This window comes from Cuculus canorus, chromosome 22 (genome assembly GCF_017976375.1).
Source record: "Cuculus canorus isolate bCucCan1 chromosome 22, bCucCan1.pri, whole genome shotgun sequence".
NCBI lineage: Eukaryota > Metazoa > Chordata > Aves > Cuculiformes > Cuculidae > Cuculus > Cuculus canorus.
The window spans coordinates 8,017,012-8,038,090 of record NC_071422.1 but is presented as its reverse complement, the minus strand read 5'-3'; the positions used below and the strand labels follow the sequence as shown (position 1 = coordinate 8,038,090).

The following is a 21,079-nucleotide window of genomic DNA, read 5'->3' as shown; positions in this document are numbered from 1 at the left end:
GTTTAACGCAATCTGTTCTGCTGTTTAATAAACAAGAGAAGTCAGTTGAGGTTTCACCGCAATGTTTTATTGGGGAATTTCCATATACACAGGGTAAAGCAGACCGCAGAAATCTGATTTCTTGCTCACGCCGATGACTTGAAGCAGCTGTGTTCTACTGAAGATGAGAAAAGAAATCTGACCCACCCACTTCTTAGGCCTAGATTAAAATGTCAAAAGCGAGCTGGTAAGGGGTACCGGGATTACACAGGAACAAAACATATGAAAAAAGTATAAATTAGGATGTCATAGTCATTTTAAAAGTGTAAGAAAACTTGCAGCGGGCTCTCAGCCCTTGATAAGTTAACTCTCAGTTAGATCGTTAAAAGTTAAATACATCAATACCACATATTAGACAGAAAAGCCACTCTGAAGTGCAAGTTTCACATTCTAAACAGCTTGCCCCCACACTGTGCGAGAATCCTGCTTGCTCACGGGGGGAGGGAGAGGGGTCTTCAAAATGACTTTGGTTCCAATGAGGGTTGGCGAGCCAAGCACAGCAAGGCCTCAGCTCCGGAGAACTCCACTCAAGGGAAGAGGTAGCAAGGCTTGCTTGCCCCTGGGCTTGGGTTAAAATCCAGTTCCTCAGCACCAAACAAGGTTTCCACCCCTCTGCTAACCAAATCCCCTCCTAATACTGGAGTTTAAGTGACTCTTAAAAGGCCTGACCTTACAGGCAGTGTTGAGTACAGATTCCCACGTTCCTCAGTCCCACCTCTGCTCAGATGCCCAGCAGGACGGTAAGTGCTACCCAGAAGCATTAGTGGAGGTTTGTGCAAGGAGGGGGTCCACCCCAGAAGTGTGCATTGACTGTGCTAAATACAAGGGGAGCTCATGTTCTGGTCAATGAGGTTTCACCGTGTCTGACAGTGAAAAGGCAGAGATGGGTCTCAGTTATGGAAAGAGGCTCAGGCTGGGCAGCCAGCCGGAAAGAAAAACCCTGAATGTCTCATGGAGCAGTTTTGAAGAACAGAACAGAAGGCAAAAATGGTCACAACGCAAGGGATCATTTCCACATCTGAGTGCTGAGGGACTGATTGCTTCCCTGGGCACCTCCACTACCCATTGACTGTCCATATCCCATCATGCCATTAGCTCCATAGAAGTTCATCCCAGCCATCTGCTGGGTCATCTGCAAAGGGAAGAGGAGAGAAGTCAAGGCTCTGTCACGGAGACTGCCAGCCCATGGCAGTGAAGGGTAAAACTCCTGCTCCCAAACATCTTACAGGCTAAAGCAAGTTCTTCTAAAGAGTTACAGTGAACAGAAGTCACTGGTTTCTCAGGCGTACGCCCAACTAGCAAGCTGAGGAAGTTCTAGTTTTAGCTGATGTTGCACTGATTTTTGTTCTCCACCACTAAAACCTCTGAAGAAGTTACTCCTCTTTGACCCCCGTCCATTTGCCTGCAGTCCCAGAAGACCAACCCCAACCCAACCCCAGGAGCCAGGTTATGGAAGAGGTCACAGGCTAGGATTAATTCTACGTGCATCCCTCCCCTGCCCTCCCTCCACCTCCAGGGCAGCGGCAGATCACCCCTCACCTGAGCAATGTTCCACTGAAGCTGCTGCGCTGGCTGCACACCATAGACGGGCTGGGGAACTGCTGCCATGCCAGCTACGTAGCCAGCCTGCTGCGCAGCCATCATGCCGTTGGGGACACCGATGACAGCTGCCTGCACGTTACCCACGTATCCGGCTGGTATGGCCATAGGAGCCACCATCCCTGCAGCTCCAGGCTGGGCCATCATTCCCACCGATGGGGCCATCATGCCTCCCACTATGCTGCTGGAGGGAGCCACTCCTGGAAAGCCAGTATACGCTGCTGCAGGATATGCCATCTGCGCCGGGGCCATGAACATTGCTCCTAAAAAAAGGCAGAGACGCAATGAAGGGAAGAACTGTTGCATTCGTTGTCAGCGGCTGAAATGCTGACCTTCAAATCAGAGACTATCACAGCGCTCACTTGGCCATGACAGCCAGACTAAGCTCATTATGCTACTCACCAGTTCTCAAGAAGGACCACCTACATTCGCACATCCTTGCTTGTCAGCTATCAGGACACCCCACCCACTCGGAATTAGTGTGCTGTGTTCAACAGCTCTATTCTGAGATCTGTTACCTTGTGCAGGCAGCTGAGGTGTTTGAGAGCCGTACAAGGAGAGGATGGAGTCTTTAGAGAGCTGCTTCTTCCCCACTTCCTCCCCTTTGCCTCCTGGCTCAGGGAAGAGATTCAGGTTTTCAGGAACAGAACCAGCACTTCCAGATGTTGGCATAGAGCCAGTGATCTGAAATGGAGACAGCACAAGAGCCACGGCTGCGTTCAGCACTAGGGCAGGACACAGATCATCCCAGTCACGCACCAGGCTGGGCTTTGTCAAGCCCCGATGTTCCCTGCTTACCTTCCTGGAGTCTGAGTTTGATCCTACTGATGCAAAAAGATCTAGATCCTTCTCTAAGCTGCTCGGCCTGCCGTTTGTAACCGCGGTTGTCACAGGAACATCTAGGAGAGACAGAGTCATGAGGGATGTCCACACCGACAGCCTCAGGCCAAGGGGCAGCAGTTTGCACATATGCTGCTCAACCCAGTGACTTGAACCGTTGGCTTCAGCCAAGCCACGCTGCCAGCTCTTTGCTTGTCCTTCTGGTTTTGAGAAGGAACTGGCTCAGGCCCAAGGAAGTGCCCTGTGCCATCTCTATCCTGTTAACCTCAGAGCAGCCAGGAACCACATGGTGCCTGGAGACCACTACAGCTGCTCCCGCAACACTACAGGCACCACCACTGCACCGGCAAAAGGAAAACCATTTCTGCTGCAGTGCTCAATGCTGCACTTACATTGTGCTGTAGTAGTTTAAGCAAAACTCTCCAGTGTTCCTATCAGCTACTGTTCACCTGACACAGAAAATAAGTACTACGAGCTCACTGAATTCACAGGATCAAAGCTGGTGTGCAGGGCACTGGAATAAGCGTGATAAGGCTGGAAAGGCTCTTACCGAGTCCTAGCAAGTCCATTACTGGCTCAGTAGATTTAGGAGAACTTTTTCTAGACTGCTGTGTTTCTTCTTTCTTTTGAGGCTAGGGAGAAAACACCAGAAGTCTCATTTAAATTTGGGTTTACTCTGATACATTAGAGGCTTTAATGAGAGATTAACCCTTAACATCCTTTTCCAGAGGTCATAAGCGCTCTGAAAACAAACAGAATTTCAGAGCAAGTATTGCCTAGCTGTTCTGTTGTCCCATAATGCTGGAAACAAATTGAAGCATGCTCCCGCTGCTCAAGCTGGAAAGCTAAGCAAAGAGTAGCCGGATTCCAATCCACTCCGCACTGTGAGGCAGAATGGGTCTGCTTAGTATCTGGATGAGCAGTGGCAAACAAGCTACTACCATTAGCGTGACTCAGTGCATCCACTGCAATGACTGTGGCCAGAACAAATGCTTCCATATCAAGCTGGATTACCTCTGTTCTGCTTGAGATCTTTACAACTGACCCACAACCTCGCCTTTTGGTCTTACCATTTTCACCTTCTCAAAGACAATAGGTTCCAGTTTCCTTTCCGATACTGGCTCATTACTCCTTTTCCATTTGTCATCCTTTTCTTTCTGCAAGGGAAAAAAAACACTGACGTGAGCGTCAAAACTCATATCGTATCAAGAGAAAGTCAGACAGAGCTTTACATGATACTGTTACTCATCACAAAAGCCTCAAAAGTACAGCTAAAGGCCTGTATTTCATAGAATCACAGAATGGTTTCAGTTGGAAGGGACCTCAAAGCCCATCTAGTTTACCCCCTGCCATGGGCAGGGACACCTCCCACTGGATCAGGTTGCTCAGGGTCCCATCCAACCTGGCCTTGAACCCCTCCAGGGATGGGGCAGCCACAATGCTCTGGGCAACCTGGGCCAGGGCCTCCCCGCCCTCATTGTGAAGAATTTCTTCCCCATGTCTAATCTAAATCTTCCCCTTTTCAATTTAAAGCCATTCCCCCTTCTCCAATCACTACACAGCCTTGTAAAAAGTCCCTCCCCAGCTTTCCTGGAGCCCCTTTCAGCACTGGAAGCTGCTCTAAGGTCTCCCTACAGCCTTCTCTTCTCCAGGCTGAACAACCCCAACTCTCTCAGCCTGTCCTCACAGCAGAGGTGCTCCAGCCCTTGGATCATCTCCGTGGCCTCCTCTGGACCCTGTCTGAAGCCAGTCCTGCTCTAAACAAGGAGTTGGACAAGATGGTCTTCAAAGATTCCCACCAATTTAAGTTCCTTCTGCAGAATGACTGAAGGCAATAAGCCTCGCAGAGATTAGCCACCAATACAGGAAACATTTAAAAGACCTATTTTCATTGTCACTGCTTACTCATGAGACAGACACACACATATCTTCACATGCATTCCGTAGAAGTGATTAGAAACTAACCCTGAATGCACTGATGTCAATACTACGGTCCATATATTTCTTCTTTTCATATTTATCCCGAATGAAGCTCTCCACAGCTCTGCAAGCAGCTTGTTAAAGACAAATGACTCAAGAATAGAAGACTTATGCGGAATTATTTGACGCGTGGATACAAGGTACAGGCTGTAACTAAACTAATGCCTCTTTAAATGGCATTTCCAGCAGTAACTTTCTTAAAATAAGTTAGTGTTGGATCCAACTACTTTAGCTACTCCATTGTTGCCCATGGGTTATTCCAAGCACGATGGTGCTATAAAAGGTACATTATATCAGGGCTGAAATTCCTAGGGTATTTTCTTGACTGATGTATATTTACTTCAACCATTGCTTAAGAGCACAGACGTCATTAGCTCAAATCACACAGTGGTCAGAGAAATGCATACAAAGTAACCTCAGCTGCCAGATTAAGATAAAAGAAACGATGTTGGAGAGGTGCTCCTGTAGTTCAGGTTCACATCCCTACACCCCTGTCACACTGGGCATCTAGAATCCCTCCTGAAAGCTAAAAGGTACAGATTAATTTTTCAGAAGCGTTAAATCATTTTATCTGTCTCCACTGAGACTTTTAAATGCTCAGCACTTTTTAAAGTCAATCCTATTTGCCACAGATCCTAAAGTGCATCTCATGCAGTGGCTTCAGGCTGGAACTTTTGTGTTCCAGTTCTCCACCCTTTTAGCCCTCCTCTGCTTCGCCCTGTAAGCCAGCAGCCTGCAGGTGAAGCAGTGCTCGGAGGGTGCCTAGCTAGGAACTTCTTCCCACAGTTGACGCCCAGGAACATGAAATTAAACCTCCTGTGCAGTGCAGCTACTAAGCGATAAGATGAAAAGGCTCCACGTTTCCTCAGCAGCAAAGGAAGAAAGGATGCTGATCTGTTTGAGGTCGCCTGAAGTTCTCTGGCAGGTAGGCTTCATAAAGACGATTCGCTTTTCCATTTCCCATCTCTTGCATGCACTGCAATTCAAAAGAATTCTTGAACCATTTGTTTCACAGGTATTAAAGTTCTCACACGCACCAGCACGCCAAGCTACCAGCTTGAGTCTATGCCAGTTAGCTAGAAGGCAAGTGTAGACTTCTGAAGTCTGTTCTGTACCCAAAAGCCCCTCTCCCCTCCTCACTGGGAATCCCCGATGCAGTTGCTAAGACGCCCCTCGTACAATTAACCAATCCTAAGCACCACCGTACAATATTTATTCAAAGACAAGATAAACATCACATTAGCAACCCACCGTCACTTTGGAAGACCAGGATTTGCCTTCTGGAAGCCTCAAGAAGGTTTCACAGAAACTCAGTTGTTTGTCTTTGCCCTCCACTGAGCCTGAAGCCAGGATATTTCCCCTCTCAATCCAACCTATCTTGATACCTCCCTCCCCACTTCACTTCCCGAGTCTCTGGCCTGCTCAGACTTTATTTCCAAGCTCAACAAGCCCCACCAACAGAACCACACTGCACATTTCCCTCCCATTACCTGTATCTGTTCCTGTGTCCACTGGTCGAGATTGACAGATTTCACCCTGGATATGTGAACTCCTAAGTTCCTGTGGATGCCGGCACAACGGATACAGATAAATACACCGATATTCCAGGATGCCCATCGTGGCCCTGCAAAGAGACACAAGCGTTTCACACCATCAAGTCAATCAGCAGGTGCCTCGAGCAACTGAGAAATTGCACCAAGCGAACTGGGACTGAGGGGTTTACATTTGCATCCAGATCAGAAGTGGGAATTTCACACCAGCAGGATGTTTAAAGGCTGTCTCCCAATCGTTATACTTAGAGCTATATTTTATTGCCTCCCTCCTCCATTTTGAGAGGTCTACTCAAGGCAGACGACTCTTAAGAGGAGGAGGAAAGAAAATAGGCAATCAGACCACCCAAGACACCATAAAACCCTCACTTCATCTTGCTTGAACTGATGTAGCAGTTGTGTCAATATAAGCCTGTATTCCTGCTTTGTCGGGGAGAAACTCTCAGATAACCTTATTGAAGAGAATTGGCTCCAGAATGTTCACTACTGGCCTAGGAAAAGCAGCATGAGACACTTGGCATTTGAGATACCGACTGCAGCATCAAAGCTCCTGTAGTCTGGGCCAGGAAGCGACAGCCAAGTAAGGGGAGCAGCACAGGCACAGCCCGGGACCCCGGCCCCCAAAAGCAGAGCTGGGGGCAGAACCCCCAGCCACAATCCTGGCACAGGGCTGATGATCAGTTAGTTCACTCCGCAGTTTCTACAGCTGTAATCGGATTCAAAACAGTTTGCATGCGGCTTTCAGGCAGGCAGGAGAGCTCCAAGGTGTAGAAGGGAGATCATGCCAGGGAAAATCCACAAGGGTAAGACGAACAAGCTCAGTTTTACTCACTGCACACACAGGAAATCTGGTGATGCCTTCCCCAGGGCATGGCAGAGGTCCATGGGAACTCCCATCACCATGGCCTCCTTCCGGCCAGGGCCAAACCCTGGCCATCGCACCCCTCTGTCCCACCACAGGAAGACAGGCTTGGGAAGGAGCCCTCTGCAGTGCAAGACCAGCAGGATTCACAACTAAATCACCTGGTGAAAGCTGCCAGCCAGCTACGCAGCTATCGTGGCCACCTCCCACCACGGGCTGGACATCATTCTCTACAGGTCATGGGCCAAACAGCCACAGCAAAGCCACGTGCTGAATAAGGGATACGATCGCCTCCACTAAACTGCACTGAGCCCTTTTTATAGGGTCTAAGGGCGTTATTGCAGTCGAAAAGCTATTCTGCCTCCCCTCGCCACAGCTAAAATAGCAAGCTGCAAACTAATGAGGCTGAGGTGGGAGGGGAGAGGGGGGAAGCGCAATTTCAAAGCCCGAAAAAAGCAGTGCTGTATTTGACTCTTAGATATGCTAGAAAGTCGTTAACAGTTTAATTCCTATTTACTGGGAAACTCTAGAGTATCCCAAGGGATTCAGAGCTGCTAATGCAATCTGTGGCTCATGACCCCTTCCAGGGCAAAGGCAGGCAGCCTCTGACCTCCCTCCAGTGCCCATCCCAGCTAACTCAAGGTGTGGCTTTTAAAAAGCCTTTATTAAGCCTGGCCTGCCATTGCTTTCACACTAGAAGAGCTACCCTTCAGAATGACGCTAATTTAACAAAGTTGATCAAAGCTACTTCCCAGGTTAGGAACAGCCTCTGGTGAAGACTGTAACAGGAGCAGACTCCTGCCATGCCCCAGTTCCTTTATTACACCCACCAAAATCCAGGGCTGAACGCATCAAAATAGGTGCCCACATGTTTAGAAGTATCTAAGTTTGCCAGTTACTGAGCAAAGCACAGGAACACCGGGCTTGTCGGGCATTACACCAAGGCGAAGCCAGGAACCCTGATCCTTCATTTGATTTATTCGTGGAGTTCTCTCCCAGATACACCCTGAAAGCCATAACGTGAGACCGCTGGCAGGATTAAGCCTGAGATTCAAGGTTACATTTAAATTCTAGATATATTTAGCCTTTATAGGACTAAAAGGATTACCAGGCAGCTAGATACTACATCAGGGCTGTAGTAATCAGCTCACTGCCTCATCACATGTGCTGCCTCAAGCCACTGCAACCTCCCCGCCTGCGATGCCACACAGGAGAGCGTTTCCAGGGGACAGCGTTACGCCCACCCTGCTGTGGTGTTCACTCCATTTGTGACACAGGGTCTGAAACAGCAAGAGCTGAGCACAGGAATATCAGCCGACCACGGCTGCAGCTGGCAGATCCCAGTACTGAAGCAGCTTCCTTGTGCCCGTGAATGTTAGAAAAACTAATACGTAGGCTTTCAAAAATCCTCCTGGCAGCCAGCGTTTGGTTTGGTGATAAACACACATGACATAGCCAAGGGCAGTTCTCCCCACTGATGCTTATGCCTTGCAGGGCCAGGGGGTGCTGTAAGAAAGGCTTCAGAGACACAGATGAGAGGAAACGCCACAAGTTTGGGGGTGAGGGGCCAGTTTTGCCCAGAGCCAGGAGGAAGACAGCGATCCCAAAAGTTCAGCAGCCTGCTTGGACACGGTGGTGACTCCAGAGCCACACAAGCAGGCCACTCGGACAGTTCTGCAAGACGCTGCCAGCTCTGCAGTTCTGCAAGGCACGAGCTTGAAATCTGTCTCAACATGCCATGCTATTGGCTACAACTAGTGATTTCTTCAGCCTAGTTACACAGCCCTGTATTCTACCAACACTGTGATAAAAAAAGAGGAACAAACTACACCCCTCGAGAGCGAGAAAGGACTTTAGCAGCTGCACATGCAAACCACTCGCCTCGACAGCAGTGAAGGGCTGGCACAGCAAGGCTCAAGCCAGCAGGGAAAGAGATGCTGCTTGAATAATCCATGCTGAGCAGAACAGAAGCCTGTCACCTGCAGTGTGAGGCAAACGAGGGCAGTGAGGAACATCACAGGGTTCCTTTTGCCAAAAGCAAGCGTATCCCAAGTGAGACAGCCCATCCTAACCAGGCTGCCACTAAAGCCCGGATGCCCTGGCTCAGCTGGGCCAGATGCAACATGCTGAGGCGCTGGCCCAACACAGGCTCTTACGAGACCCCCAGCTTTGCTAGGATCTAACGTCCCCAACCACTACACTAAACCACCATTTTTACCATTTCATGTCTTCTAAAGCACTTGGTTTCATAGGCAGGGGTGTGGGTTTGGTGCAGATGTAAACAAGCCACCCACTTCCCTCTTCTGAGCAGCTCACACCCGAAATCACAGGAGGAAATGCCCAGTGCAGATCTGGCTGGGGACAACTCTGTGCAGTCATTTCCCCACAGTTTCACATGTCATTCTCAAGGTGACTGCCTCGCAGAAAGCCCCAGATGGTACTTACAGACCACATGGTACAGCATTCAACTTCCCAAAAACTAAGCCGAGCTGAAGACTCTACGGAAACTACAGTGACTGAGCACTGACAGAAGGGGCAAAATACCTTTGGAGAAGTTCAGGGCACAATTTTTCAGTGGAACATGGTTTTATATCACTAAGACCCTTCAGAGACCCACACAGCGGTGTTTATCAACAGCGCTAGAGCTGCCATGGAGCGTTATCTTCCACTGCAGCCTTTGCACACGCCCTGACACAGCAAGCACGTTGCCCTCTGCTGCTGAGAGGGTCACGGGCACTTTAGCCCTTACACGCAGAAGGGTTTAGGAGAAGGCTAACAAACATTTACCTTCTTAAACCACCAGAAAGAAAAATGAAAGAAATTGGTTCTCACATGAATGCTCTCGCTGCTGTTATAAAAACAGTTTCCTTGGGGCTGGCATCCTCACAGCCAGAGAGCTTTGGGCTGAAATGAAAACTCACTTCCCACCTGCGAAACTGGGAGTGTGCTGCAACGACAACCAGTATGAACCATCTGCCTGATGCTGCAGTCCCTTTTGTTTCAATCTTAGGGATACTTTTAACACCCATGGTAAGCAAGTGACTCGGCACTAACCTGAGCTGGGCAGACCTTGCTCTGTTCCGATTAAGCATCTCATGCTCTTGGACCTCACCTCATACGTGTACAAATCCTTCCTGGAGGATGTCAACCCTCTGCAGGTGAGCAGGAGATTAAAGAGAATGACAGTTTTGAGGAAGAATCAAACCAGATTGAAGAGTCCAACTATACCCTCAGTTCTGGCACACCACGAAGGCCAGCTCAGACCACCTTGGGATACGTTCCTAGCCTGGCAGTGGTGGCAGGGAGATCACGAGCTCAAAAGCATCTCTGGCTCAGTCAGTTTTCATTTTAGAAAGCTGCACTGAGTTCTTAGTGCATTCCTAAGCGAGGATGCACCACCAGCCAGCAGAGAGCAGAAAGCTGGGTGCGAGAAACTCAGCTGCCCAAGCAGCACTTCCAGGAGACAAGTTTCACAGTCTGCTTTATATCCCAGCCTGTCAAAATAAACACTGCATACCAAGCTGGTCACACCAGCTTCAGTTAGCATCGAAGCCAGAATCATCGCCTGAATGATCCACTCTTCCTGAAAAGGCTCCCAACTCCCTTTAAACCCCAGCACAGCCTGGCTCGTCCACTTCACATCTCAGTCACCTGTTGAAAGTTCACACCCTTGACCGTTCTTAATCAAGAGATCCCCAGGGGATTCGCTCCTCACCCTTTATTCAGGAAATAGATTTTGGTTTAAGCTACTGGTGCAAGTTTCTCGGGTAATAACCTTCCAGAAGGCATTTAAAAATAAAACAGAAGTTGGCTGCAAAGCCACTGCTCTTTTGAGACGGGAGGTCAGGAAAAAATAGATGCTTTCATAGGCAGGAAGGAGAGCGCATCGCTATTCAAAGCCCAATGAAATATTCTCGGCGCAAACAGCCCGTTGCCTCGCAGGCTCCCTGCCTGCAAGCACTCCCGCAAAGCCCAGCTGCAGGAGGGAGATGTGCCTGCGCAACCCATTGATCCCGAACACTGCTGCATGTGTTGGACCAGGGCATCGTACAGCCGCCCCCTCTCAGCGCACACGGGGGAAGTGGATGTGGGAAATCCTCCTTGGAGCAGGATAATCCCTGCGAGGTGACATTCACATCCTCTCACTCAAGCCATTGCTTGGAAATTTCTCAGAGTCAAAGCTGAAAAGCCCGGATTTTTGCAGAGCCAAATGAGGAAATTACCAAGTATCCAAGACCTTCCTTTGACTTGTGGTTTCCTTATTCTGGAAAGAGATTGCTTAATGACTTGCTGAAATTCATTCCGCTCATAGAAAAGCTATGACAAAGGCTGTCTTACAAAACAGCTTCCTCTGCTCTTCGCTGCAGGGGTCTGTTCTACAATGAAGTGTTCAGACCAGTGTGGGAAAACAAGGTGAACTCCGCTAGGGAGTAAAAGCCAGTTAAACTCAACTTCACAACCTCTAAATTATGCTCTTTCGTTATTAACACAGACCAATCACTTACTGCCCTGAGCACGCATCCCGATGCAGGGTTCACAGACCCAGCCGAGGTTTGTGAAGCGCTAATACCTGCGGCACCCAGACTGGGTACCACACGAAGCTCTCTGTGCAGTCCTCAGGAAGCCAGTGGAACCCAGTGAAACAGGGATACTAAAGACAAAAAGCTCTTAACAAGGGAGTTTGACAGGGATATATGCCCAATTAAGTAGTTTAGTGGTTGAAAACTCAGCTTTATGCCACCCTTTGAGAGAGGAAAGGGCTGGTTTGGGGAATTTCTTTGTCTTGTTTTTTTCGTTCACTAAAAGATTGCTGCAGTAATTACAAGCTTTAGCCACTCTGCAGGAAAAAGGAAGAGCCAGAGGCATCTACGGGGGTTGAGAATATTGCTTCCAACAACGGCTTGGAGCTTTGCCTTAAAAATTTTCTTGGCTGTATTAGCAGCAGTGTACCCTCCCCTTCCCCAGCGCATCACGTTCCCTACAGGTGCCTTACTGGCCGAGACAGACCAAGCTGCCTGGAGCTGGCCCTGCCTCCTGTCAGGAACAGACTTTGAATCTTCACTCGTTTATCAGAAACAGAGAACATTTGAGTGCCTGGTGGCCTCGGAAGGCAGCTCCACAGCAACATTTGACCTAACTTTGAGTAGCGGTGAGCTTGCAGAAGCAGCCCGCAATGCTGGTCTTATCATTACCATCTTGTTCTTGGAAAAGGTGCTGCGACAGTGAAAATACAGCTGCAGCAAAGTGGAGGAAATTAAAAGAGATCCTGTCAACAGCAGCGTAGGTCCTCCCTGCTGTTTAAAAAAATGATGGTTAATACTTCAGTAAATAAAGTGTGACAGCAACAACTTCAAGCAGATGCTCTAAGAATAGGACTGGTTAACATGACCAATACTGGTGACCACAATGCCTAAAAGTACATAAAAATCAGCCACGTTCCCCAGTTCATGTGCTTCCAGTGAAGGTCAGCACAGTGAGAGTGCCAGCACGTAGATGGTCAATACCAGAAATCAGGATTTCAGTGTTCCAGAGGCCAAGTAACAGACATCTGATCATTACAGACAGGTCAGCCTGAGTTGCCAGGTTTAAGGCAGCAGATTAAGGCCTGAACTGACATGAAATGCAAAAACCCTTAGGTAAGAGGTGAACACCACCCCTATACCCACATCTGCATGTAAAGAGAACAGCGCGATGGAAACTCAGTCATTACTGTTTGACATCATCAAAATTCAACTTGGAATATCGCCACTGTCAAACCTCTTACAAGACATCTGCTCACACAGCTTTAATGCTGCACTGCAGTTTAAAAACATTTAGATCCGACCTTCCAGTCTCAACTGAGTTGTGGAGACATGAGGAAGCTGCTAAGTCCTTGAAACACCTCCTAAAAGAGGAAGGAGTCAGCTCGTGGCCACTTTTTGCTTGATTGAGTCTCTCTTCAATACCTGGAGCTAGAGAGGAACTGTTTTTCACCATCAAAGTCAGAAGAAAGGACCTTACATTGACAGGAAAGGGCATAACCTGGCCGGTAAGGAATGGCACGTTTTGCCAAAAATAGAGGTAAGCAGTTTAAGAAGGCACTGAAAGTCCGACTGCAGCACAGGTAAATCCAGCTTCGCACTCAGAGGAAGCTTTGCTCCAAGACAGTTTCTCTTAAAAGCTCCAACTTTCTGCCCTAGATTTCCTGGGACGCATGAAGGAATCGCTATTCTGGATCAACCTGAAGGAGACCAAAGCTATTCTTGATTCTCTAGCTGGTTTTGATAACCTACTTGCATTCTGAACGATGAATTACCTTTAATTTGCAGAGGCAGTGTCTGAAGAGGCTGGCACACGAGTTCTGAGTGCGTTTGATACCTTATGTAATCCCTCCGGCAGTTACTATAGGAACAAACTTCTCCTAAAGTTGCAGCAATGCTCAGAGAATCACATGGCACTTCTGGACCCTTTATTTACAGCCTCTGCTACACAGGCACTCTCCGCTTCCTGAGGGGGGAGTCAATGCCCTGGTACAGCAGAGCATCGCTGTGAAAGCTGACGTGGTTTGCCGAGATGCCCTCTGCTTGCAGGATTACCTTTGTTATCTATTTCTGGCAGATGCAGAGATGCATCCCTGTATGTGAGTCACAGCTCTGCATCTCTCTTAAAGCATATCTTCCTATAACTCTCCTGAGCACAAATCGATCCCAGAATAAGACCCCACTGATGCTTTTTGCCCTCGCTCTGTGGCTTGAACAGGAATTTACAACTTATTTGAAGTGGGCAAGTGTAGGGCCAGGCTCACAGCTGGACAGAGCTGTGCTCCCTCCCAGTCAGGATCTCACACCGTGCTGCCAGCACCGCTCAGATGAAAAATCACTAAGGGATAATGCCAGCCTCACCAGCAATGTCAATACCGGAACATTTACACTCTCTTGACATTAATGCTGCTTGATACGCAAGCCTGTTCCTTCTAAATCTGACTTGAGAAGAGCAGAACAGTTCAAAAGCAGAAGAGAAAATACAGTGCTGGCTGAGATAACCACAGAATATTGTGACTGCAAAACTAAAACGAGTATACAAGCACGTGTGCATCCGCCCTGGCAAGCTTCCATTGCACAGGAGTGAGCTCTCTCCCAAGACAAGATTTTCTAAGCTGAGAAGCTTCAGTGCCACCGCTTTGGTTTTTGAAGCCCACTGCAGGCAAGCAGCACCCATCGCTGCCCACTGCTCAGCGCTCCCACAGTCATCATTCCTCCATCACATGCAATTCTGAGCAGCTATTTAAAAAGTTGCTTCTCTTATCGCTTTTACCAAAAAGGAAATTCCACTGCGATTCAATCGTCTGCTGATGGAGGAGTTGAGTCACAACAGATTTTTGCTGAATATTAGCAACCTGTTTAATATTAATACCAGTTTAGCTGGACTAAACCAACTGTAATAAGCTAACCCCCTCATTGCACTAGAATTCGTCCTTCCTTAACTGCACCTACTCCAGCATCAAGCTGTTTATCCTGATCTTCCTGCTTCCCATTCACTATTTAACCACCTCCTAACAGGTATTTTCGAAACTCTAACCTGTTTCAGGAAAAGTTGCTTGAAAAAAATAGATGTGGGTTTGTGTTGTGTTCAGTAATAGTTTCCCATGCAACCACTACAGGCGGAAGAAGGGGTTGACTCTGGCATGGAACCCACAGTTCTCACAAGACATGAGGGATGAAGGGAAGAGTCAGACAAACCAGGAGGAGCACAGGGCAACCTTAACTGATGGACAGACAGAGCAGTCCTCGCTGGTGCGCCCATGGAGGAACTTGCCGTTCTGATGTCAACGAGACTGGATCCAAGGAGCCTGTTGGATAGATAGGACTGGAAGAGCAGAGGGGAAGAGTTTGGGAGAAGGAGAGAATCAAACAGAATTAGCTGTACATTACACAACGTCAGCACAGAGCTTTAGAGTAAAAAAAAGCAGAGAAAAATCCAGTTAACGTAAGCATTACTCAACACAGGGCATTTTCCATTTACTGGAAAGCATCTGAATGCTTAGGTCAAGTCCAGCTTGCACCCACTACATCACATCCCTCCAGCTACTCAGAGAAAGACACTCAGCAGCACATCTTCTGACACTCAGCATGGTCAGACTACTTGATAGCCACACTCTTAGACACATGAAACCCTGCCAGCAACACAACTGTGCTCAGGAGGCCCCTCGCCATGAGAAATGCACTGGTAGAAGAGATCCCACTCTCACTCATCATGAGCTTCTTTAAGGCGTTTTGTTTAAGTGATTCATACAACAAAGAGAGTTATGGTAATTTATTACTCCAGCTGTTAGCAGAGACAGCACTGTACCACCTGAGCCATGCAGGGCAGTGCTGAGAGAGGTCACTGGAGGTGTCACTGCTGCTGGGACTCCACGCTGGATCACTGTGTTTCATCAGCAGTACCAGCATCGTGATAGCATCCAGAGCTGCAGGTGAAAACCACCAAGATGAGTACCCTTTGGTAGCGCTTGCCAGGAGAAATCAGTGGTTCTGTTTGTGCCTAACACAGCTGGGCGATGTCCTAAGAGGCTGCACTGAGCTCCTGAGGCCCATTTTAGTCAAGCAATGAAGATCCCTCTCATACACACAAGTTTTCCCATTGCAGCTCCACTGCCAGAAAGCAGACTGGCCTTGCTCCGCTTTGCACAGGATGCACTACTTACTACCTGTGCTTTTCACCCAACGCCCCAGCTTACCCACAGTTACTTTGGACAAAAAGTTTGCAAAGCAAAGAGGAAGAGGGCGGTGAGATATCTCACCCAACTTCCTCCAAAAACAGAGGTTCTAACTACTGTAGTGTTAGTTACTGCCGAGGAAAACCCACCCTCAGCTTGCTTTCCCACTTTCCTTGTCCTTTTCCCCCCCACCTCCAACTTAGCCACGGAACATTAACAGCTGCCCAGGGAAGCCCAGAGGGTGGGCATCGGGTGTGTGCTTCTGCCGTTCTCCTTTCAGGCTCATCTGGGTCACACTTACTGTAAAATTACGCAGTGAAAGCATGTGAAGCCATTGCTGTTGCCAGGAGCAGATCAAAAGGAATGCCTTAGAAGAGCAATGTGCCCCACAGAAGTTACCTGAATCCCAGACAGTTGAGGGAAGGAGAATAGATTGGAGAAACCAATTTTCCCCCCTTACTGCACTTAAGAGATGCAAGCTGGACTAGGAATCACTTTTAGGCACTGCCTGATGGAAAGCAAGTAAAGACAAGAATAGATGACCACCTTCTCGCTCAGCAATTGCTTTGAGGATGGAAAAGATGGGAGAAACGCAACTGTTCATCCACAGGGCAGAGCCAACAAGAGCATGTTTGCTCTGCTGGTCCCAGAGCACAGGGCCTGACCAGCAGCCAAAACCAAAGCTGATGTTCCTGGAAATTGGACTTTTACCCCTACACTGAATTGCTGTAGAGCATGGAATTGAGCGGGTTCATACCAGCACTGCAGCTCACGCTAACAGGTACCGTAATCTCCTTCAGTTCTCTATATAGAAGTGGAAAAAACGCAGTCATGAAACCCAGCGAGTAGTTTGGTTTTGGGAACAGGCATAATGGAAGTGTGGGTGGCATCTGAACAGTCTCTGCGGATGTGTCATGCTGGCTTTGAAACACTCCGATCAAGCAGCGAACCACTACAAAACTCAGTAACTTCAGCATAAAAGCAGATGGTCAAAAGCCAGCACCTCATTGTAAAAGTGTCTTGATAGGTGCTGGAGGAGCTGCCACGTTCCTACTCTGCCTTCAACTCTGACTTGCGCAAAAATCCTTATCTTGAATGTGAGCTGAGAAAGGAAGGAGGTGGCACAAGGAACACCACCTGCACCACCAACCAACCCCAGCACCATGTACTTTCAGCAGCAGTGAGGACGTCGGGCCTTTCTGGTCATCGCTTGCAAGGAGACCACCCTGCTAAGCCACAGGAACCGAAACGCAGCCCAAGACAATGCTTTGACTGCACACACTCCTCCTGCGGCCACAAACTCCCTGTGTTGCCCTCAAGAATCAGATTTCTCATCCCGACGAATCTCATTAGTGGATAATTATTTTGCCAGGTAACTCAGTACCACTGCAGCTTACTCTTTGTGACTGATGCAACCTACCTACCTTTCCAGCCACAAGCTTCCAGCTTTAGTAGCAATGCTGAACCCTACCCTTTGGTTTTTCTAGATAATTCACTGGAATACCACATTTCCCGCATGTACAATCATCACGAGAAGATACATAATCGTACCAAAACAAGTAACCTGTAACCGCGATGAGAACTGCTTTCCGTATTGTGTACATTCCTCTCTCACGCCTCACAAGACGAGATAAAACAGTTATTTTTGCCCTTGGTGCTGGCATTAAGGGCCCAGAGATAAGGGACTTGCCAGCAAGAGGAACATTCTGCTCCGTGCCAGCACCACCATGTTCAGCCTACATGGTCTCTCAAAGCCCAGCGTGAACCACGACTCAGACTTCACCACCTCTCTAAGATCAGCTCGGGTATTACGATGAGGTTACTGTGGCTTCGTGTTTTTTCAGAGCAGGGCTTAAAGCAAACCGCATTTCTAATGCCGTTCAGTGGTGCTCTCCGCAGTTTTTCAGGTCACACTGAGGTGACCAATTCCTCCGCTTACAGATGGACATGGAAAGGTAGCCCTGCTCCGAGTTCCTTCAGTGCAGCTACTGGGAAGCAAGCCTCGCGTTCAGATCTCCAAATCATTACCACAGCTCATTAAAATAGGATTTTAGGTGGGCATAATCTTAACCCACAGAAAGGATCTGCATCACCACAGAACAAGGAATTGTATTTATCTGTTTTGTTTTCTAGAAGTCAGACACTTCCACCTGCCCTCCTCTCTACCCCACTCCCTCTCCTTTCAGGACTACAACACGCAATATGAAGTGGAAAAGGAAGCATGGGACAAAACATGGAATTCTTCAGTAGAAACTGGTTCCGGGGCCAGGTTACAATTCCTTCCTTTTCCTTACACACTGCATCTCCAACTACGGATACTCTAGAGATGATCTGCTGCTCACCCTACAGCTCTGATTCACAGGATGTTACTCCTCAGCCGGAATGCCCTCCAAAATTACGCAACGCCGGCGTTCCAGGTTCCTCTAACATGAGACTTCTCTAGCAGAGCAGTCCCCGCACAGATTAGGTGTTGTCACGCTGACAGCTGAGGTCAGGCCCCCGCACAGCCAGAAAGCTGATGCGCGTCCGTAAGCGGATCTCACGCAGCTTTCCTCTCGGCTCACTTCCCCCACGAGCAGGAGCTGAGCCGCGGGCTCAGGGAGGCATCGGGACCTGTGTCTCTGACTGCACACTGCCAGCACAGCCCCTCACTGAATTAAAACCCAAGTCTGGGCTGGGTTTTCCCCAATACCAAGCTCCTGCTCAAACACAGGGGAAGCGACTCTCCGTGTCAGGAACCCCTAAACCTCCCGGTGCCCAGCAGGCAGCACTGGTGCCCCCGTCTGCTCTGGGGGGCTGCCTCCTGCTCCCCTGAAGGGGCTGCCCCCTCCACTCCCCCCGCCCCAATTCGCCAGGGGGGGCAGCCCCCCCCCCCCCCCGCCCCAGCTCCCCTGGGGGACACGCAGCCGCCCTCCCCAGCATCAACCCCAGTCCCCGGGGAGGCGGGGGACACCAGAGGGACTCCGAGGGGAGCCCGGACAGCAGAGCCGGGTCCCCGGGGAGGGGGGGGGTGACACCCGAGAGACCCCAGACAGTGGAGCCGGGTTCTCGGGGAAGGCGGAGTGGGGTCACAGATAGGATCCCGAGCGACAGCGTCGGTCCCCGGGGAGGAGGGGGGGACATTGGAAGGCCCCCGGACGGCGGGGCCGGTCCCTAGTTGGGGGGGGGCACCGGAGTGGGCCCGGACAGCGAGGCCGGCCCCCGAGAAAGGGAAGGACCCCGAAAGATTCCCAGCCAGCGGAACCGTGCCCCGAGGAGGAGGGGGACACACCAGAGGGATCCCAGAACCCACCGAGACAGCGACAACCGCAGCGGCCCCGGTCCCACCGGTGCCCCCAGGCCCCGCCGCGCGCGGGGAGGCCCCGCCGGTACCTTTGGCCTGGCAGTCGGCGCAGAACTTGTTCTCCTCCTCCACCAACAGGCTGGCCAGCACCGCCTGGTAGCGGTCCACGTCGCGGACAGACTTGCCCGTCATGGCTCGGCCGGCGCTGCCCGCCCGCGGGTCACGGCGCCGCCGTCCCCGGCACCCAACGCTTCCGGCTTCCGGCCGAGAGGGGCGGAGCGTCAGACGGGAGGAGCCAATCAGAGAGGGTGCTCGAGTCTTAGCTCCGCCCCTCCGTGCCGCTGATTGGCTGTGGGGCAGCGGCCCCCTCCCCCAAGCGCGAGCCAATGGGAGGGAGGCGGGGCTGTGGCGGGTGAGGCATGAATGGGTAGGGTCACGTGACGGGCTGAGCTGCGGGAGGGGGAGCGCGGGGGGCTTATTGGGGGGGTACAGGGGTGCTGGGGGGGATTGGGGGCCTGGAGGGGGGTGTAGGGGGGATTGGGGGTTGCAGAGGGTTAGGGGGGGCTTAGGGGGCTGGGGGAGTGCAAGAGGGGATGAGGGGGTACAGGGGAGACTGTGGGGTACAGGGGTGCTGGGGGGATTGGGGGCCTGGAGGGGGTGCAGGGGGGATTGGGGGATGCAGAGGTGCTGAGGGGCTGTAGGAGGGTGCAGGGCTCGCTGAAGGTTTTGAGGGGTTGGCTGTTGGGTGGAGGGGGATTTGGGAGGGAACTGGGGGGTCTGGAGGTGCTGCTTAGGGGATTGAGGGGGCTGGCTGGGGGTCCTGTCCTTGCACTCCCTGATCAAGAGCCCCTCTCCCCTTCCCTGTAGCCCCTCTCCGTCCTGCAAAGCTGCTCTAAGGTCTTTCTGGAGCCTCTTCTCCTCCAGGTTCTTCTCCTCAGGGCTGCTCCCAGTCCATTCTCTGCCCAGCCTGGCTTTGTGCTTGGAATTGTCCTGACCCCCGTGCAGGACCTTGGCCTCCTTGAACCTCCTGAGGTTTGCAGAGGCCAACCTCTCCAGCCTGTCCAGGTCCCTCTGGATGGCATCACTCCGAATGTCTTCCCCTTTCTTCCCCCCCAGCTCCATGTGCCGAGCGCGATGCTCTCTGGTGTGGGATATCCCTTTGGTCAGTGTCCTGGCCGTGTCCCTTCCCAGCCCCTTGGTTGTCCCTTCCCTGCTTGCCGGTGGCACGATGTGAGGAGCAGAAACAGCCTTGACGCTGTGCAAGGGCTGCTCAGCAATAATAAAAACATCCCTGTGTTATCAAGGCTGTTCCCAGCACAAATCCAAAACACAGGCAGCCCATCCCAGCTACTAGGGAGAGAATTAACCCTGTCCCAGCTCAAACCAGTACAGGGCAGAAAAAGTCTGGGAAAATGGAGATCATAAAGCAAACCCTGGTATGTCCAGGCTGGGGGAGGCTGGGGGAGAACCCAAGCAACGGTCATAGGTGACAAGCTGCAACCAAATGTGTGATGGCATCAGGAGGAGAGAAAAATATATCATTAAGGAATAACTGGAGAAATACTTGAAATTACATAATTCTTCCTAAAGCACCCCTGGTGGCCCAGAAAGGCGCCGGGCTCGGTACTGGCACTGGGGCACCAGTAGAAACATCCCAGTGGCTCCATGAACGGTGAGGATCCCAATCGAGGTGCTCTGCAAGCAAGGTGCTCTCAGCCAAAAGCTGAAAGGAATTTTGTCCCAAGCCCTCAGGTTTTGGTACAAGCACTTCAAAGCTTGGAGCGGCTCTCGCTGCCCATCGGAGGAGCAGGGAGGGCAGGAGTCCATCGGCGTTCCCCGTCCCAGGTTGGGATGTGGGAAGGAAGAACCCAAGAGATGAGCAGAGCATCCCCAGTCCCAACTGGTCCATGTGCTGGGATGGCCCCAGACCCCTGCTTGGCCACCCCTGACCATGCTGGGGTGCGGGCAGCATCCTGCCCACCTTGGGGGAGCCCCCCCAGCGCTGGTGAATCAGTTTGCAGTGGCTGTCACGGAGCCTTCCAGCCCTGCGTGAGGAGGAGGAGGAGGAGGAGGAGGAAGAAATCGCCAAGATGAATCATCCCCGCGCTCCTCAGGAACTGGGGGGCGGCTGCTGGTGAAGGCAGGAGATAGGGAGGAGGTGGGCATGGGGTAATGGGGGACATCCATCCCCCCATGGCAATGGGTCTTGTGCCCTGCCAGGGCTGTGGGGG

General features: G+C 50.6%; 2 protein-coding genes across 3 annotated transcripts in view; one reads left to right on the top strand and one right to left on the bottom strand.

The window, feature by feature from the left end:
• Positions 1 to 21,079, top strand: part of RIMS3 (regulating synaptic membrane exocytosis 3) — an 81,264-nt gene that overhangs the window by 22,644 nt on the left and 37,541 nt on the right. The window lies entirely within an intron of this gene.
• Positions 106 to 19,113, bottom strand: SMAP2 (small ArfGAP2). Of its 2 annotated transcripts, none has more exons than XM_054086155.1 (10): positions 18,938 to 19,113; positions 5,949 to 6,082; positions 5,349 to 5,434; positions 4,444 to 4,522; positions 3,549 to 3,635; positions 3,029 to 3,110; positions 2,437 to 2,537; positions 2,157 to 2,322; positions 1,579 to 1,901; positions 106 to 1,171 (listed from the first exon to the last, which is right to left on the bottom strand). In XM_054086155.1, exons 1-10 carry the CDS (start codon positions 19,038 to 19,040, stop codon positions 1,046 to 1,048), a joined length of 1,287 nt encoding a protein of 428 aa, XP_053942130.1. In that variant the 5' UTR covers positions 19,041 to 19,113; the 3' UTR covers positions 106 to 1,045. The 2 variants fall into 2 exon arrangements, with proteins under 2 accessions (XP_053942130.1, XP_053942131.1); XM_054086156.1 differs by lacking the exon at positions 18,938 to 19,113 and adding an exon at positions 9,316 to 9,464 and having other exon boundaries at positions 110 to 1,171.

Excerpts from the sequence above, each read along its gene's own strand:
- SMAP2 (XM_054086155.1), bottom strand. The coding sequence starts at position 19,040 with ATGACGGGCAAGTCTGTCCGCGACGTGGACCGCTACCAGGCGGTGCTG. Across the intron at positions 2,323-2,436 it reads CAAACTCAGACTCCAGGAAG|ATCACTGGCTCTATGCCAAC; the intron begins GTAAGCAGGGAA and ends TCTCCATTTCAG. Across the intron at positions 1,172-1,578 it reads TTCAGTGGAACATTGCTCAG|ATGACCCAGCAGATGGCTGG; the intron begins GTGAGGGGTGAT and ends TTCCCTTTGCAG.